The following is a 15,453-nucleotide window of genomic DNA, read 5'->3' on the forward strand; positions in this document are numbered from 1 at the left end:
TTTGAATTGATTGCAAATGAAAGCCCATTGTCTCAAAGCACTGTTCAAGCAGTGCTTAGAGGGGAATAAGCGTCACCAAATGTCTTTGCTAGAACATGCCTTAAGTCAGTCTGAAGTTGTGGCTCAGTTGGTAGAGGGTTTGCCTAGCATAATTGAAGCCCTGGGTGTGATCCCCAATACCATATGAACTGGGTGTGGTGTCCTTTGCCTGTCATCTCAGCACTAGGGGTGTGGAAGCAGGAGGCTCAGGAGTTCAAGGTCATCCTCGGCTACACAGTGAGATTGATGCCAGTTTGGGTTACATAAGACTCTGCCTCAAAAATAAAAATAAAAATCTAATTAATTATTAATAGATAATCTTAGATTTTCTCTAAGCTTATCTAGTCCCCAGGTTCATGGATGCTTCCTTGAAAGAACTGATTAGTAGACAAGGTGTGACAGATACCAAGAAGAAGGTTTGCCTTTCTAAAAACCAAGATACCAAGTCAGGGGGACAGCAGAACCCAGACCCCTGTGGTCACAGATACCCTGAACTGGCCAAGTATTTGGACACAGCAATCACCCCTCAAAATCTAGCATCACTCCTTTGGGGAAGCATTAACCCACACATTCCTCATTACCCAGTTATATAAAATAAACACACACACTCCTTTTCCTCCCTGATTTTTGTCAATAAATCTTCCAAATTGTAAATAAGTGGTGATACACCCATTTGGGAATTAAAGGTGATGAACTTTAATAGGAAGATTCTATGTTTCACGCCTGGCTGGGAAACATGAACAAGGTGCCCCCGGGGTCCTGTGTGAAACTGCAATGTGAAATCTGTGTGCAATTGTAAAAGTTAACAGAGGCATGGAAATGGGGCTTCACCCTCTATTTAGAGTTAGACAAAGTGGTGGGGGAGGGTTCTTTTAAACTCCATGGAGGCAGAACAAGAGAGCCAAGGGGTTATAGGAAGTCAAGCATGAGAGTGTGACATAGACTATGGCATGCTGTTAGAAAAGGGCTGTGGGATTGGGACAGCAGGGACTTCCTGGAATAGCATGAGCTGAGTATAAACTCAAGCTTATTCTGGAATTCTTAAGGTAATTTAAAGGACCTATAATGACCAAAACCATTTGTAGAAAAGTCACCAAAATTGGCAGAATGACATTACCTAGTATCATTAGGACTTACAGATTATATTTGCAGAGACAGTGTGCGATTGTTTTAAAGAAAGACAAATAAATAGATTTAGTTCTTCTACACCTACCTTATGCCAAACAAATAGACACATATTTCATTCAAAGACTTATATATGTGTTTTAAGCAATCTTATTTGTGATAGTTCCACACCAGAAACAACATAGCTTTCCACCAGTGGGTGAATGGATAAAACAGTTGTGGTACATCTATAAAGTGGAATACTACTTGGCAATCTAAAGGAAGGAACTCTTACTATATACCACAATATAGCTAGATTCCCAAAATAGGCTGATTGAAAGAAGTTAAATAAAAGAACATACAGTGTTAGGATTCCAATCACAAGATATTCTAGTAAATGAAAACTAATGTATAGGCAGAAAATGAAGCCGTGTTTCCCTGGAGATGGGAGAAGGAAGGGAATATAGAGTCATGAAGAAATTTCTGAAGCTGGGTATGTCTGTTATATTGATTACCTAGATCAATGGTTCTCAACCTTCCTAATGATATGACCCTTTAATACAGTTCATCATGTTATGGTGACACCCAACCATAAAATTATTTTTGTTGCTACTTCATAGCTGTAATTTTACTAATGCTAACTATTTTTAGATAGAGGTTTGCCAAAGGGGTTGTGACCCACAGGTTGAGTGAAAACCGTTGGTCTAGATAGTATACTTGTGTTAGTTGTACACCTTAATGTATTTAGTGTATAGCTTGTTGATTAAACCTTAATAAAAATGGGTTAGGTTTTTGTTTGTTTGTTTTTTGTTTTTAAGACAGAGTTTCTCTATGCAGTTTTGTAGACGAGGCTGGCCTTGAACTCATATAGATCTGAGTGCCTCTACCTACCAAGTGCCAGGATTAAAGGCATGCACCACTATCACCCAGTGAGGACAATTATTGAAGCATACAGATTTCAGTTGTGCCATTGTTTATGATTTGGAAAATCCAGAGGCATCTGGGGATCTAGTGCTGGCCAATTTAGTAGTGATACTGCCCATAAAATGACTGTGTAGCAGGAACATTTGCTTTTTGGAAGACTTTCATGTAGTGGGGAAATGCTTGACAAGGATCACACAGTATGATCTAAATAGCTAAAATCAATGTTCATGGCACCAAACCTGTTACTTGTGATTAATTATAAAGAGTATACCATTGCTGGTTTGTATTTTCCAAATATTTAAGCAAATTAGTTTTATACTAGCAAAGACTTAAAAATCAAATTGTGGTGTTGGTAGGCAAAGTATCACATGCTAACGCTTATGGGTTGGGGCCAGAGAACAGTGCAGGGCTCATAGAGCCTAGGTGTTTAAGACTGCAGGGTGTAGCTGGCAGGAGGAGACTGCCAGAGAGCCAGTTTTTGGAAGGTCTCCGCATAATTAAACCATGATCCTTCCGTAAGATCAGTTTATCTGTGTCTGCTCTTGGTTGGCCCTGGTATGATTCTTGATTCTATCTTTCCTCACTGGCCAGGAAGTCCAGCTGGCTACCAGCTTTGTCTTTACAAATACAAAATAGGAAAGGAGACAATTATTTCTTAATACATGTGATTTTGATGGCAGCTAACATTATGATATCCTCTTAATGGTTCAAGATAGGAATTGTAGATCAGTGCTGAGGTATTTGGTTTCTGGTCCACCAGGAAATCACTGGGACTGGAGATATGGCTCAGTTTGCAAACCAGTCATGGATGCAAAGAGATCAAGAAACCACTTTAGTGAGTCTCCCTAGCTTATCTTTGTGAATAAATTTAGATTAGAAAAGAAAGCAGAATCATATACGTGGCAGGAATTTATCCTGTGAGTTTAAACGCAGGTGTGTGTAGGCACTGAACTGTAACATCAAATGTGATTTTGGTTATGTTTGTTTGTATGATTTGTGGAAGAAAGAACTAATTTGATATTTTTATGATGGACAATAGAAATTATTAAAAGTCTTTTTCCCCATAATTAGACTATTATGTTTCTAAAATGTCACAAAACTTGAGATGTGCTGTAAAAACACTGCAGTAGATCAGTTACCACCAGGAATGCCTGGGATTTGTTATATACGTGACTCTGCATTCATCTTGGGTGTTGTGTGTGCAAAAACCTTGCACTGTTGACAAATATTTCATGACTGCCAGTCTTGTTTGCATGACCTCACCCAAATGAGGTCACTATCACAGCTAGAGAGACTGGTTTTCAGCAGTGTCAGTCTCACTTTGGAGCTTGCCAAAAGGGCACCTTGTCACTTTCCATTTTCATGTACTGAACCATGTCCACCAAGGTAGATCCAACAGCCTGTGACTAAGTCCCCTGGGTAGATCTGATATTCAGCTGTGAGAACCAGTGGCTCAGCTTTGCTGATCCAGGCGCAGTCTAGAGATATCTCCAACCTAGTTGGAAATGACAGACTCTTAGGTCCTAACCTGGCCCTACACAGTAGGGGTCTACGAGATGTCCAGGTGCATACACCTTACAGTGCTGAGTTCAGAGGTCACACGTGCCTGTAGAGTCCACGTGGGTAATGTCTGTCTGTGACATCACCTGGATTCTTCCCTATAGAGAGTAGAGCAAGAGAAGGCATTGTACTGTGAAATCTGAGCACCTTCCAGTTTCCTAAACTTTTGTCATTTTACATTGGAGTTTTAACACCACCAAGCAGGTTCATTCACTGCAGCTGACATCAATGACACTAGGCACATGCTCAAGCACAGGTTTTAATAATGTGGCCTCTTGTATTAACTCCCTTGATGTCTTTTAGGAATTTATCAGAGAGCTGCTTTCCCGGATAAGAGGCATGAGGAAGCTGAGCCCTCCGCAGAAGAAGAATGTATAATTTTGGAACAGGGTAGAATTCTCTCGGAGACAAAGCGACCTGGGATTTGGACTTCACGAATACTTTTATTAAATAACCATAGTTGTCTTTTACAAACAACGTTTTTTTGGTGTGTATGTGTGTGGGGTGTTAGACATTTATTCAAATGTGTTTCTTCTTTTTATTATTTTAAAGGGTTTTTGTTACTGTAATTTTTTAATGGCAAAGCTATCACAACTTGGACTACAGCCCAAGCAAGGCCTGTCAAAACAGATGCATCCGAAAGGATGGGTAAGGCCAGACGGTGTTTTCTGTAAGGAGTCAGCTGTAATTAGGATATTACTCTACAGGGAAGATGGTTTTCTTACAGTCAGTTTGTAAGACACTTTTAAGTTATACATTTGACTGAGATGTCAAAAATGTCTCATGGTTGTATAGATCTACAAACATTAGAAATAGAGATGTGAGCTTTATCTCATGTTAATGGAATAAACCTGTGCTTGTCCTGTTAGAAGAGGCCACAGCACGTGTATTTTCAAGATGCCTCCAGGCATTTCTTCCTACAAATTCGGTCCACCTTCAGCATCCACTTTCTGCGCCAAAGTGAAACAATTAAGTGTGTCCATTATCATAATGAGCCATATGACACACATGTTAAGTTGGTCAAGGGCTTAATTTATGGACTTTCATTATTCCATTGGTTGAGATGCTTCGCCAGGTCATGTACTTATTGCCGCATTGTGGTATTTTAAAGTTTTATGAACTCTTAATTTCAAGAACCAACCTGATTTTCTAAAGAAATGTCCACACTTCCTGAGGAGAGTTTTGCGTTGGAGAAAGAAAGCCCCGTGTAGCAGTGGGCTTTTTGCTTTCAGTGCAATACTATGTACTCTCTCTGTCCATGAAAGTGGGTCAAAGGGAGACCAAATGGATTGAGCCTCTTCCTTCTTAGAGGTAAATTCTGGCCCCTTCCGTGCCTGGGTACCATCAGTCCGGAGGTGTAAACTGAGTATTGAGAAAACGTAGAGATGGGAAGGCCCCTCAAGACGCTTGTTGGTTTAGAAGTGTGACTTCATCTCTGGCTTTTCTCAGTGGTTCATGGTCCTAATTGTGACCTTGATTTCCATGTCAAGAGCTAGGCCTGAGTGCCTACTCTTACCCCTCAGTTACATACCAGCTCTTTAAAGAAGATTCGTATGGGATGTAGGCAGGGCGAAAAGTGAGTAGAAACCTTTCCTTCCTTCCAGGAAGCCCCTGCTGCCTCCCCCTGGAAACCCTGCCTGCTGTAAGAAGTCTCCAGGTGGCCCTGTCTGAAGACAGGGACCAGGCATTTTATATCAAGGGTGCTTTGAACATATTTTATTTTTTAAAAGAACTATGTTTGTGAATTTTCCGTATACTGGCAAGCTTTTGAAAATGTATTTAATTTTGTAATGTTTACCAATGATTTATTTACAAGCTATTTACTCAAATAAAGGGAACTGCTTACAAGCTTGTCTGTGTGTGTGATTGTGGAATACACAAGGCCAGGTTCACTTTGTAACATTCTCTACAGACGAGGATACTAAGCACCTATAGAGCTAGCCTCTCATTTTCCAAGGATGTGCAGGCATTTAATCATGACGTTTCTCATGCTGTCTTCAGCAGAGGACCCACCATGTTCTTGGATTGAGAAAGAAACAAGGCTAGCAATGCATACTCAGCCCTGCAGGCTCCTACTCCAGGGCTCTCCCAGGCTGTGCCCCATTCATTTTTCCATCTGAGAGAAACCTGTAAGGATTTAAAATTAACAAAGCATTCCAGTTATCGATAGAATGCCTTGCACATTAGGAGTCTGGAAAACATGACATGTGAAGGATTTCTACTAAGCTTGACTAGCCCAAGTTATGTTTAGCAGATGAGCAGGAGTCCAGTTCCCACCACCACCACCAAGGTCTCTCGCCCCACTTGTACATACCCTGGCCTTCCTTCTCAGCCTTGCTCAGTCAATGGCATCACCAGATTTCTTGGGTGATCCTGCTAGGTACTAGGCTAAATTATTGGTTCCCATCCCTTTCCAAAACCCCCAGCCACCAAGCTTATCTAATCCTCTTAAGTCTGTCCAGGTTTAGCCTCCTTATGAAGGAACCAGCTTCCCTTTTGGCAGCCATAACGGCCGAACACATGCTCTATGACCTTGTCTTAGTCACTAGAAAGTCAGATGCCTGTCTTGTGACAAGGAACCAATCAGAAGTTAGATAGTCACTAGAAAGTCAGATGCCTACCTCATGACAAGGAACCAATCAGAAGTTAGCTGGTGGCGCTATGCTTTAAAGACCCTGGGTGTGCTTTACGGACAAGCGCACAGCAATGGCGCACAAAGCATAGCAACCACCCTAGGAGGGCCTATGGGCCATAACAACCAGTTGGCCAATCAACACAGGGCAAGCCCTCCAAGGCTGGAGGCACACCAATAGTGAGCCTGTGCGTACCCCTAGACACTCCCCTTACGCTGCCCTATAAGATCTCTTGGGAGGCCCTAGGAGCTGTCTTTTCTAGCCATACGCCATGGCGGATGGGTGAAAGACTGGAGCTAACACGGGGTTAGCTCGTTAAATTACAATAAAGTCTCATGCAGTTTGCAGCAAGCTCTCGAATCCGCCTGGTGATTGGGGTGACCTCAGTTGTGGCCTGGGACCCCGATACCTGAGTTTTCTGGGGGTCTAACACTTAGATTGCAGCAGCCATTTTAGAACTGCTTTTTCCATGTCTAATCTTATCTCTTTCTGCTGTTTCTCCCCAGTAGTTAGAATGATTCCATCACTTTTTTCTTAAAAACTGACCCCTCATCACACCTTCAGAGAAGTTGGCCCTTGCCTCCCTGCTTCAGTTTTTGGCCCTGTTCAGTACTATTGAATCCTTGGGGTTTCTAGAATGCCCCATGTAGTTTTCTCATCAGGGGTTTGTAAAATAGTTAACCTCACATAGAACATCCACCAGCAGGCTCTGCTGAGAGGGGCTAGAACAGATTCCCCCAGTCCTTCAAGGTGTTCACTTACAGCTCGACATGGGCCCCATCACAGCATATGCGAGCGAGCGAGCGAGCGCACGCGCGCGCGCGCGCGCGCGCGCACACACACACACACACACACACACACACACACACACACACACACTGTTACTGCTGCTGCTTTGAGTAATAAATTTCCCTTCTTGAGGAGGTTTATTAGTCTTCTCTAAACATCCATAAACAGTGTTAAGTTGACTCATGAGCTTACGGGAGGGCAAACTCTCAGGCCACGCTCAAGCCTGACACTGGTCAGCCTTCTGTATTCTGCAATCTCACTGTATCTTTCTCTTTGTCCTCTTCTCTGTTTCCCTCTCTATCTCCCATTCTTTTTTCTTTTTTCTTTTGACAGAGTCTCACTGTGTAGTCCAAGCTAGCCTTAACTTTACAATCCTTCTGCCTCAACCTTGCTAGTTCTGGGTATATTGTTCTTATAATGAAATTTTCCTGTATGTAGATTCTAACTTTGTTAATCTTCTTTATATAAAATCAGACATTTTTCTTTGCCTGGGGGATGGTTCTTCTGTGGCCAAGATTGACCTTCACGGAAGCCATCTTATACCCTTCCTTCCAAACAACTTAAAATGAATGCTGCCTGGAGAAGGGAGGCAGGCCCCACATTCTAAGAATTTATAGCAAACTGTGTTCTTAGAAAGAGGCAGGGAAGACAGTTTTGCTGGGAATCTTCCTCTTGAAAATAAAAAAGTTAATAATACATTTACCTTATGATCCAGCTGGCTCACTCCAGGGTATGTCTTGAACGGCACTCAAGTCAGTCCTACTCACAATAGCTAAGATGTGAATAACCTACAGCCCACCAACAGACAACAGTTGTAGTTAGCCATGGAGAACAATGAGACCCTGTCATTTGCAGTGACATGGATGGAAATTTACACTGAGACAAGCCAGGCACAGAAAGGCAAGACCGCAAACTCCCTCACATGTGCAGAAACTGAAAAGGTCAATCTGAAAGAACAGGGGTTGGCAAGACTGATGCGGATTGGAGTTCATGGGTGTGTGCTTAGGCACATTTGGGCATATCATGCAGAAGGAACTTTGTCAGCTTGTATAGGTGGCACTTATTTATAAAAGTGCACGTGCCCAAGTAGTATAAATAGCTTGTCTTTCCTTGCTGTTTTTGAAAAAGTAAACCCAGGAAGACATTAGTGAACTGAATTCATTGGCTGCATCACAGCTCACCAAACAGTCATTAAAACCTAAACAGAAACTGAGCTCAGGAAAGAAAAGTCTGATGCCACTAGATCGGTTCTTCTCAGGTCTCGAAGTGACTCAACACTCTCTCTGTCACACTTTTCTGGGGGTAAGTGACTTAGTGTTTGTTTTATCTGTGTTTTGGTAGTGGTAAATTATCCATTTGGTACCCAGCACAGCTTTTAGAGGAGTCTTACCAACTCAAATGTCCCTGCAGATAGCTTGCTGACAAATGGTCTGCAAGACTCTTCACCTTTTAAAGGACACTTTGGGCAGTGTCTTGACCACCAAGGCTGTATGTAATCCTAACTCAGTGACCAATATGCACATTTTGTACTGTCAGCTTGTATCTTCATCCAAGACTGTCCCAAAGACTTAGCCAGTTGCCTTACTTTGTAAATGGCATTAGGCTTAGAAGAAATCCTTCAAACAGATTATTTTTAAAAGTAGCATAGTTTTTTTTCTCCCCTGAATCTTATTTTCTGTTTCAAGTTGCTGTTCCCTTCAGAGCTGAATTTACCAGAAGTGCCAATTTACCAGAAGTTTTTAAAGCTATAGTCCATGGAGATCTATAGGGTCTGCAAACAATTGAAACTGTGAGAAAAATACATGATAGTCATGGAAGAGAGAGGGGGAGGGGAGAGGCTAACATAGTGACTGGGAGCCTTGAGAGGCATGTGAATGTCGGGGAGGGGGGACCCACACTGCCTTCATGTCCTGAGAGTATCCACAGCTAATGTAGGTGAAGAACTAGGCCAAGAACCATGGAGCCCAGACCCATGGGGAAAATTGAGGTAACAACTTGTCAGGAGTTCTGGGGCCTGTTCCAAGTCCCAGACTGCAACTGGATTGGATTTCCTGTCCCTTCCTTCCTTCCTTCCTTCCTTTCTTCCTTCCTTCATCTCTTCCTTCCTTCCTTCTTTTCTTTCTTTCTTTTTTTTTTGTTTTTTGTTTTTTGAGACAGGGTTTCTCTGTGAAGCTTTGGAGGTTTTCCTGGAACTCACTCTGTAGACCAGGCTGGTCTCAAACGCACAGAGATCTGCCTGCCTCTGCCTCCTGAGTGCTGGGATTAAAAGCGTGCACCACCAACACCCGGCTTCTTCCTCCCTCCCTCCCTCCATCTCTCCCTCCCTCCTTCCCTCCCCCCACCCTCCCTTCCTCTCTTCCTTCCCCATCACCATGTTCCGCATCTTCATTTCCTTCTGCGCATACAACCTCACTCTCCAGGATGCTGCCCAAAGGAAGACCTGGCCAGGCTCCCATCCCCCAGGCCTCAAAAGGCATGTCAGGGCTCCTACAGGGGTGAGTATTGAGTCTCCCTTTTTCCTGTGGTACCTCGTCCCTACAGTTTCTCTTGTGGAGATCCCCCTCAACGTCTGTTTCAACAGTGTACTCTCTGGCCCACTGCCATGACCTTCCACTATCCATTCTCCTGTCTAGCTCATCAAACAAGCAAATTAAGACAACAACATGAACCATAGATACAAGAGCGAGTGACAGACACAGGAAAATTGACATATTGTCATCTTGTCCCTAGAAAAATAATTGAGGAGCAGAATAGTAACAAAGCTTTGTCTTGATGAAACCCATGTTTCTGTATCCTTTTATTGTTCATGTTTTTATTTGTTTATCCTTAACCCTACAAAGAGACAAAGCTATTGCATTATACTTTGCTGGGAATTTTAATTCCATAAAACACTGCATACCTTCCAGGAGGAAGTACACTCTTAATTGCCCCTTTTTCCCACTCATGTTTTATCACTCTTAATTGCTCTTTTATCATTCATGTTTTATCTTGACTTTCATTTACTTTAAGGCACTGCTCTTTAATTTGTGGTTTTTATCTGGAGAAAGCCTTGAAGATATTTCTTTGTGCTATCAGACAGTGCAAGTTGATAATATATTCAATGCTAGGAACAGCAACCGCCCTGGCTTCCATATGGGCTCAGCTTTCCACCACCAGTGTTCAAGAAGGACTCACAGTGGGATGAACAAGACAAAGCCTTATTTCTAATGAATGCCAAAGCCCCAAGGCAGAAAACATGTAAGAACTGAAATCCTCTGTTTGTTGCCAAGAACAAAATTTAGACAGTATTCATTCAATGAGGATTACCCAGGGAAAGCCAGACAAAAACGAAGGAGCTTTAAAGTCATAAGCACTGGTCCAACCTCCCTCGAATACTCACTTTATGACCAAGAGGCAAATTCATTTTCCATGGACAGAGCATTGGAGGAAAGCCCTTGGGGATTAGTTATATCTAGCTGGGAGAGTGATGTCCCCTGTAGAGAGGAAAGAGTGTGTCACAACTGACCTGCTAGATGTTCATATTGAGCTCCCCGAATTTGAAGGTCTCATAGACTGCCCGCAAGGCTTCCCAGAAGCATTTAAGGACCACGGAGTACCACAAGGAAGCCTCTATAAGAAAATGGGTGGAGCCTGACCACTGTTGTGCTTCGACTTTTAAAGATAACCCAGCCATAGGCCAAGTCTTCCCCTACTACCTCATTGCAATTTGTGGTTCTGAGGCCAAGCTATAGAGCCACAGATCTTAAAACAAAGAATCCACAGGCAACAAGCACTAGTTACTACTCAGAGTGGAGCTAACAGGCACCTTCCAGGAAGAGGTTTCAGTAGCTTACAGGAGGCCTGTGTGCATCACTGTCCCCTACCACACCCAATTTGTTCTTATCTAGGGCACAGTCCTGGACCCCTGCTGTGAGCCTTCAGCATCCATCACTTCTGCTTCTGCTGCATTCCTTATTGAGGGCGCTGTTTGGATGTGAGGGCTGCTAGAGACTTGTGGAGAATAGGGAAGGGGAGGGGGAGGCATTGCAACTGTCACTCGGATATCATGAGCTACAGCCTTATAGGGTGAGCAATACCATGCCCACATTTAAGACCATGCTGCCCACTGATGGAGCAGGGGAGGGGTACTAATGGGACATAATTTTGGAAGGGGAGTTGGAAATAGCTATGAAACATACCATGCAGGGGCTGGAGAGATGGCTCAGCATATTGTTCTTGCAGAGGACCCGAGTTCAATTCCAAGCACCACATAGGAGGGACTCACAGCCTCCTGGTAACTACAGCTCCAGGGGGGTTGGATGCCTTCCTCTGATCTCTTTGGGCACCTGAACTTGCCAGCATATCCGAACACACATACACATATTTAAAAATAATACAAATAAATTTTTACAAATATATTATATGCGAATACCACCCAACCCACAAGTTCTGCTTCCACAAATATGCCTAAGGTATATGCAAATATAAATGGTTTTTTATTTATAGTAAAAATGGGGAACAAGCTGTGTCCACCAGGAGAGAGTTGTGTAGAGTCAGCTTCAGGTGTGTTTAAGAGGAAACAGGAAATTTCAGGAGAGGAATCAATAAACAGCAAAATTTGAAGGCACGACACCTTTGCCAAAAGTCACAGAGCTGAGCAGGGCTACTGGCTCGTGCGTGAAGCTCTTGTGCTCACACTAACAGTGGTCAGCAAAGACTATACATATATCTAGCCCCATACACCTGCGCTCACATTAAATGCTTTCAGTGCTCTGCAGAGTAGGAGTAACCAGAGGGCTTGCTTCCCAGAGCCCTTCCCCTGATCCACAGTGGGTGAGGATGCACACTGAAAGGTGGTGAGAGTATCCATGAAGATGCTTAGAAGATACAGTGGCTGGGCTGAGAGTACATCCATCAATAACATTGGCCAAGGGGGAGAATTTGTTTATTTTATCCAGGTGATCTGAAGTGCTCAAAGAGAGAGTGTTTCAGGAAGGCTTTGTCTCCCTTTTACTCCTAGCTCTGACAACCCCACCAGCATCCTCTGGCTTTTGCCTGTCCTGCCTGCCCCGTGAACACCCATGTACTTCCACTTAAAATAATGGTCAAAGCAGAGCAAGTGATGCCCAGCTGCCTGCTACAGATTACCACCTGATGTGAACTTGGATGCCTGGTCCACAGCATCCCGTAGTCAATACCTGCTGCTGCCGTTCTCACTAACACAGACACGGAAAAACCACACTCATCTATCTCTTGCTATCCCTGGGGCCTCACCTCCAAGAACCCTCCCAGAATAACAAAACCCAGTACACTCAAGTCCATCATAGGAAGTGACGTAGCACTTTCTCATGACCTGCATACTCACTCCCAAGCTAGTACCCGATCATCTCTCAGTAACTGTAGTTATTAACAATGAAAATGCTGCGGAATTATTTATTATTACGAAGTATTATTGTTTGCGGAATAATGACAAACATATCTATACATATCCAGTTTAGAAACCAATTCTTTTTTTTTTTTAATTTTTCAAAACAGGGTTTCTCTGTGTAGCTTTGTCGACCAGGCTGGTCTTTGAACTCACAGAGATCCGCTGGTCTCTGTGTCCCAAGTGCTGGGATCAAAGGCATGTGCCACCACTGCCCAGATTAGAAAACAATTCTTAAAAATCCTTTTTTGACCCCACAGTTACTTGACTCTGTGGGGGTGGAACCCACAGATGCAAAGAGCCACCCATATTCTAAGCTCATACAGTCAGCCGGTGACAGAGCTTTGATTTCCAAGACTGATAACCGAGTTACATAGCTGATTCTGCTAACCCATGTGTAGTTTGTGGTGATAGTTGGAGCTTAGAAAGTGCTGGTAGCCCACTCCCCTGAGACACTGAAGTGTTGTTCCTCATGATCACACTGCTGGCCAGCTGCTAGATGCTGCTTCTGTCCAACGTGGAGTGAGAGTTTGACGGTATACTGCTAGCCTGCAGAAAAATCCTAAATTCAATGTATGATGGTTACTGAATGCTCGTCACAGAAAGTAAAAAACTGGAGAAATTAGAGGTTTGTCTGTCGTAAGTCAGAGCCTGCCTATGTAAACATGTATATTTACACTTACATGTGTATGTATATATTTATGCACACATAAAGTTCTTTACTACTATTCTGTAGGTGGCAGAGTCTGCATGTAGGTACATAAAATATTCTCACTCATTTTCAGTTTTGAAAGAAGTCACCACTGCCCCAACTCCTTTGTTTTCTCCTTTTCTCCAGGCTCTGTAACTATCACTTATCTGATACTGCTTAGCAACAGGCATTAAATCAGGGGATCCCAATGAGGTTGACATCTCATGGTATTCCTGCCAGGTTGTAAACTACCTCCTAAGAAGCAGGGTGTAGGACTTGTCCCCCAGGACCAGAGACTCTATCCCCACACACATACACTTTCTAGCTCCTAAACTCCATAGTTGGTGATTTGGATAACCTGAAAGGAAACACAGATCTATTTAAAATTATAATATATATTATATAATATGTAATATATATTGTCCATGTGCAGCACTTTATCCTTTTAAATATTGTAGTGTGTTTGGTTTTATTCTTCCCTCAAAGGGTCATGGTTTGGCCAGGGTGAAGGCTGTTGGAGAGTAAGAATCCTAAATCACAATTGGGAAAAGTAGAGGTGGGGGAGCAGCCCACCCTGTCAAAATTCAAAGAACAAAAGACGAATCTAATGAGCTCACATCTCCCAGGCATTTCCAGGGCCACTGTTTTTAGATCAAGGACAAGGTTACAGATAATCATCTTTAATTAACCCTGCAGTTGGTCCCTCTGGGGCTCCGCGCCGTGTTTACCTTTGCCTTCACATACTCCAGTTAGCAGCAACCTTCCTCCTGGCCTCCAGGCCTTATTTAGAGCTGTCCCTTCTCTGCAACTGTAACCTGCTTGGCTCTCCCTGGAAGCATCCTCCACGCAGTTTCTCTGTAGTCTTAGGTCACATTCATTTTCCTTCTGGATGCATCTTTTTGTTGAGAGCCCTGCTGAGGACTGCTCCATCTCAAATTGCTACACTCAGCCCAGTGCTGCCATACCAGCTACCCTACCTTTATCTGTCCATGACATTTCAGTAAAGATGTTGAACTGGGCTTTTGGTAACTTCCTTTTGTTCAGGGACTCTCTGAGTGGATGGGGTTTGCAGGGTGGGTACAATGGGTATTTCAGAGACAGGGGTGAGCTGGAGGTTCCAACCAAACAGAAGTGAGGGATTATCTAGACAGAGCTGGCCTGTGGGTGAGTGACTTGATTATTAATCAAGTTAGGAAGAGCTAATCATTATGGGTAGCACCATTCCCTGGGTGAGGCACTGGACTGTGAAGATGTGGGAAAAGTGATCTGGGTACTGGGATGCATGCTGTCTTAGTCACTGTTCTGTTGCTGTGAAGAGACGCCATGACCAAGGTAATGTTAATGAAAGAAAGCATTTAACTGGGGGCTTGATTACCATATCAGAGTCCTAATCCATTCTCATCAGGGCAGGGACCATGGTGACACACATGGTGCTGGAGCAGTAGCTGAGAGCTATTTCTTCATCCACAGGTCAGGATAGAGACTCTGTACACGACAAGGACTTTTGAAACCTCAAAGCCCACCTTAGCAACACACTTCCTCCAACAAAGCTACATCTAAATCCTTCTAATCCTTTCAAATAGTGCCACTCCCTGGTGGGTAAGCATTCAAGTATCTATGTCTGTAGGGTCTATTGTTATTCTGTTCCTCATGATGCTGCCACTGTGACTTCCCCACTGTGATGGACTGTAACCTGTGAAGGAAAACAAACCATTTCTCTCCTAGGTTGCTTTTGCTCTTGGGTGTTCTGTCACAGTGACAGGAATGGAACTAGGACTGGGTTCAGCTCCCCTCAGGTGTCACTGCAGGGATAAATGTGAAAGACAGTCCTCATAGAACTCATGGGCACAACATAGCTGAATTGCAAGCAACCTGCACAAGATGCTCATTAAGGCTTTAGTTGTTATGATTATCTAGAGAGGGAGATATGGATGGTGGATGGTGTACAGTTAGAAAGAAAATAGCCCCAAAAGGGATTGGCACTATTAGGATGTGTGGCCTTATTGCAGTAGGTGTGGTCTTGTTGGAGGAAATGTGTCACTGTAGGGGCAGGCTTTGAGGTCTCATATATGTTCACAATATACTCAGACACATATACACACATATGCATATTTGCATTAGTATATATTTGTATCTTTGTAAATACACATATGTGTGCCTGTGTATATGTATATGGACACAAGTACAGAATTTATTATTTTATGAATCTGGCCAATGGATTGGTGAGAGCTGGCAGGTTCAAGATCTGGGCACCCAAGCAGAAACTCATATTTCAGTTTTTAGGGAAAACAATTCTTTTCTCTGGGAAG

The 15,453-nt window shown here is 43.2% G+C and overlaps 1 protein-coding gene across 1 annotated transcript in view; it reads left to right on the forward strand.

The window, feature by feature from the left end:
- The window catches only part of LOC103161642 (protein phosphatase 1 regulatory subunit 14C), a 77,677-nt gene extending 73,672 nt beyond the window's left edge, over positions 1-4,005 (forward strand). Inside the window, exon 4 of the mRNA XM_027400991.2 lies at positions 3,931-4,005. Within this exon, the coding sequence (XP_027256792.1) occupies positions 3,931-4,005 (75 nt within the window). The remainder of the gene's footprint in view (positions 1-3,930) is intronic.
- Positions 4,006-15,453: the final 11,448 nt, after the last annotated feature.

Source organism: Cricetulus griseus, chromosome 2, assembly GCF_003668045.3.
Source record: "Cricetulus griseus strain 17A/GY chromosome 2, alternate assembly CriGri-PICRH-1.0, whole genome shotgun sequence".
Taxonomy (NCBI): Eukaryota; Metazoa; Chordata; class Mammalia; order Rodentia; family Cricetidae; genus Cricetulus; species Cricetulus griseus.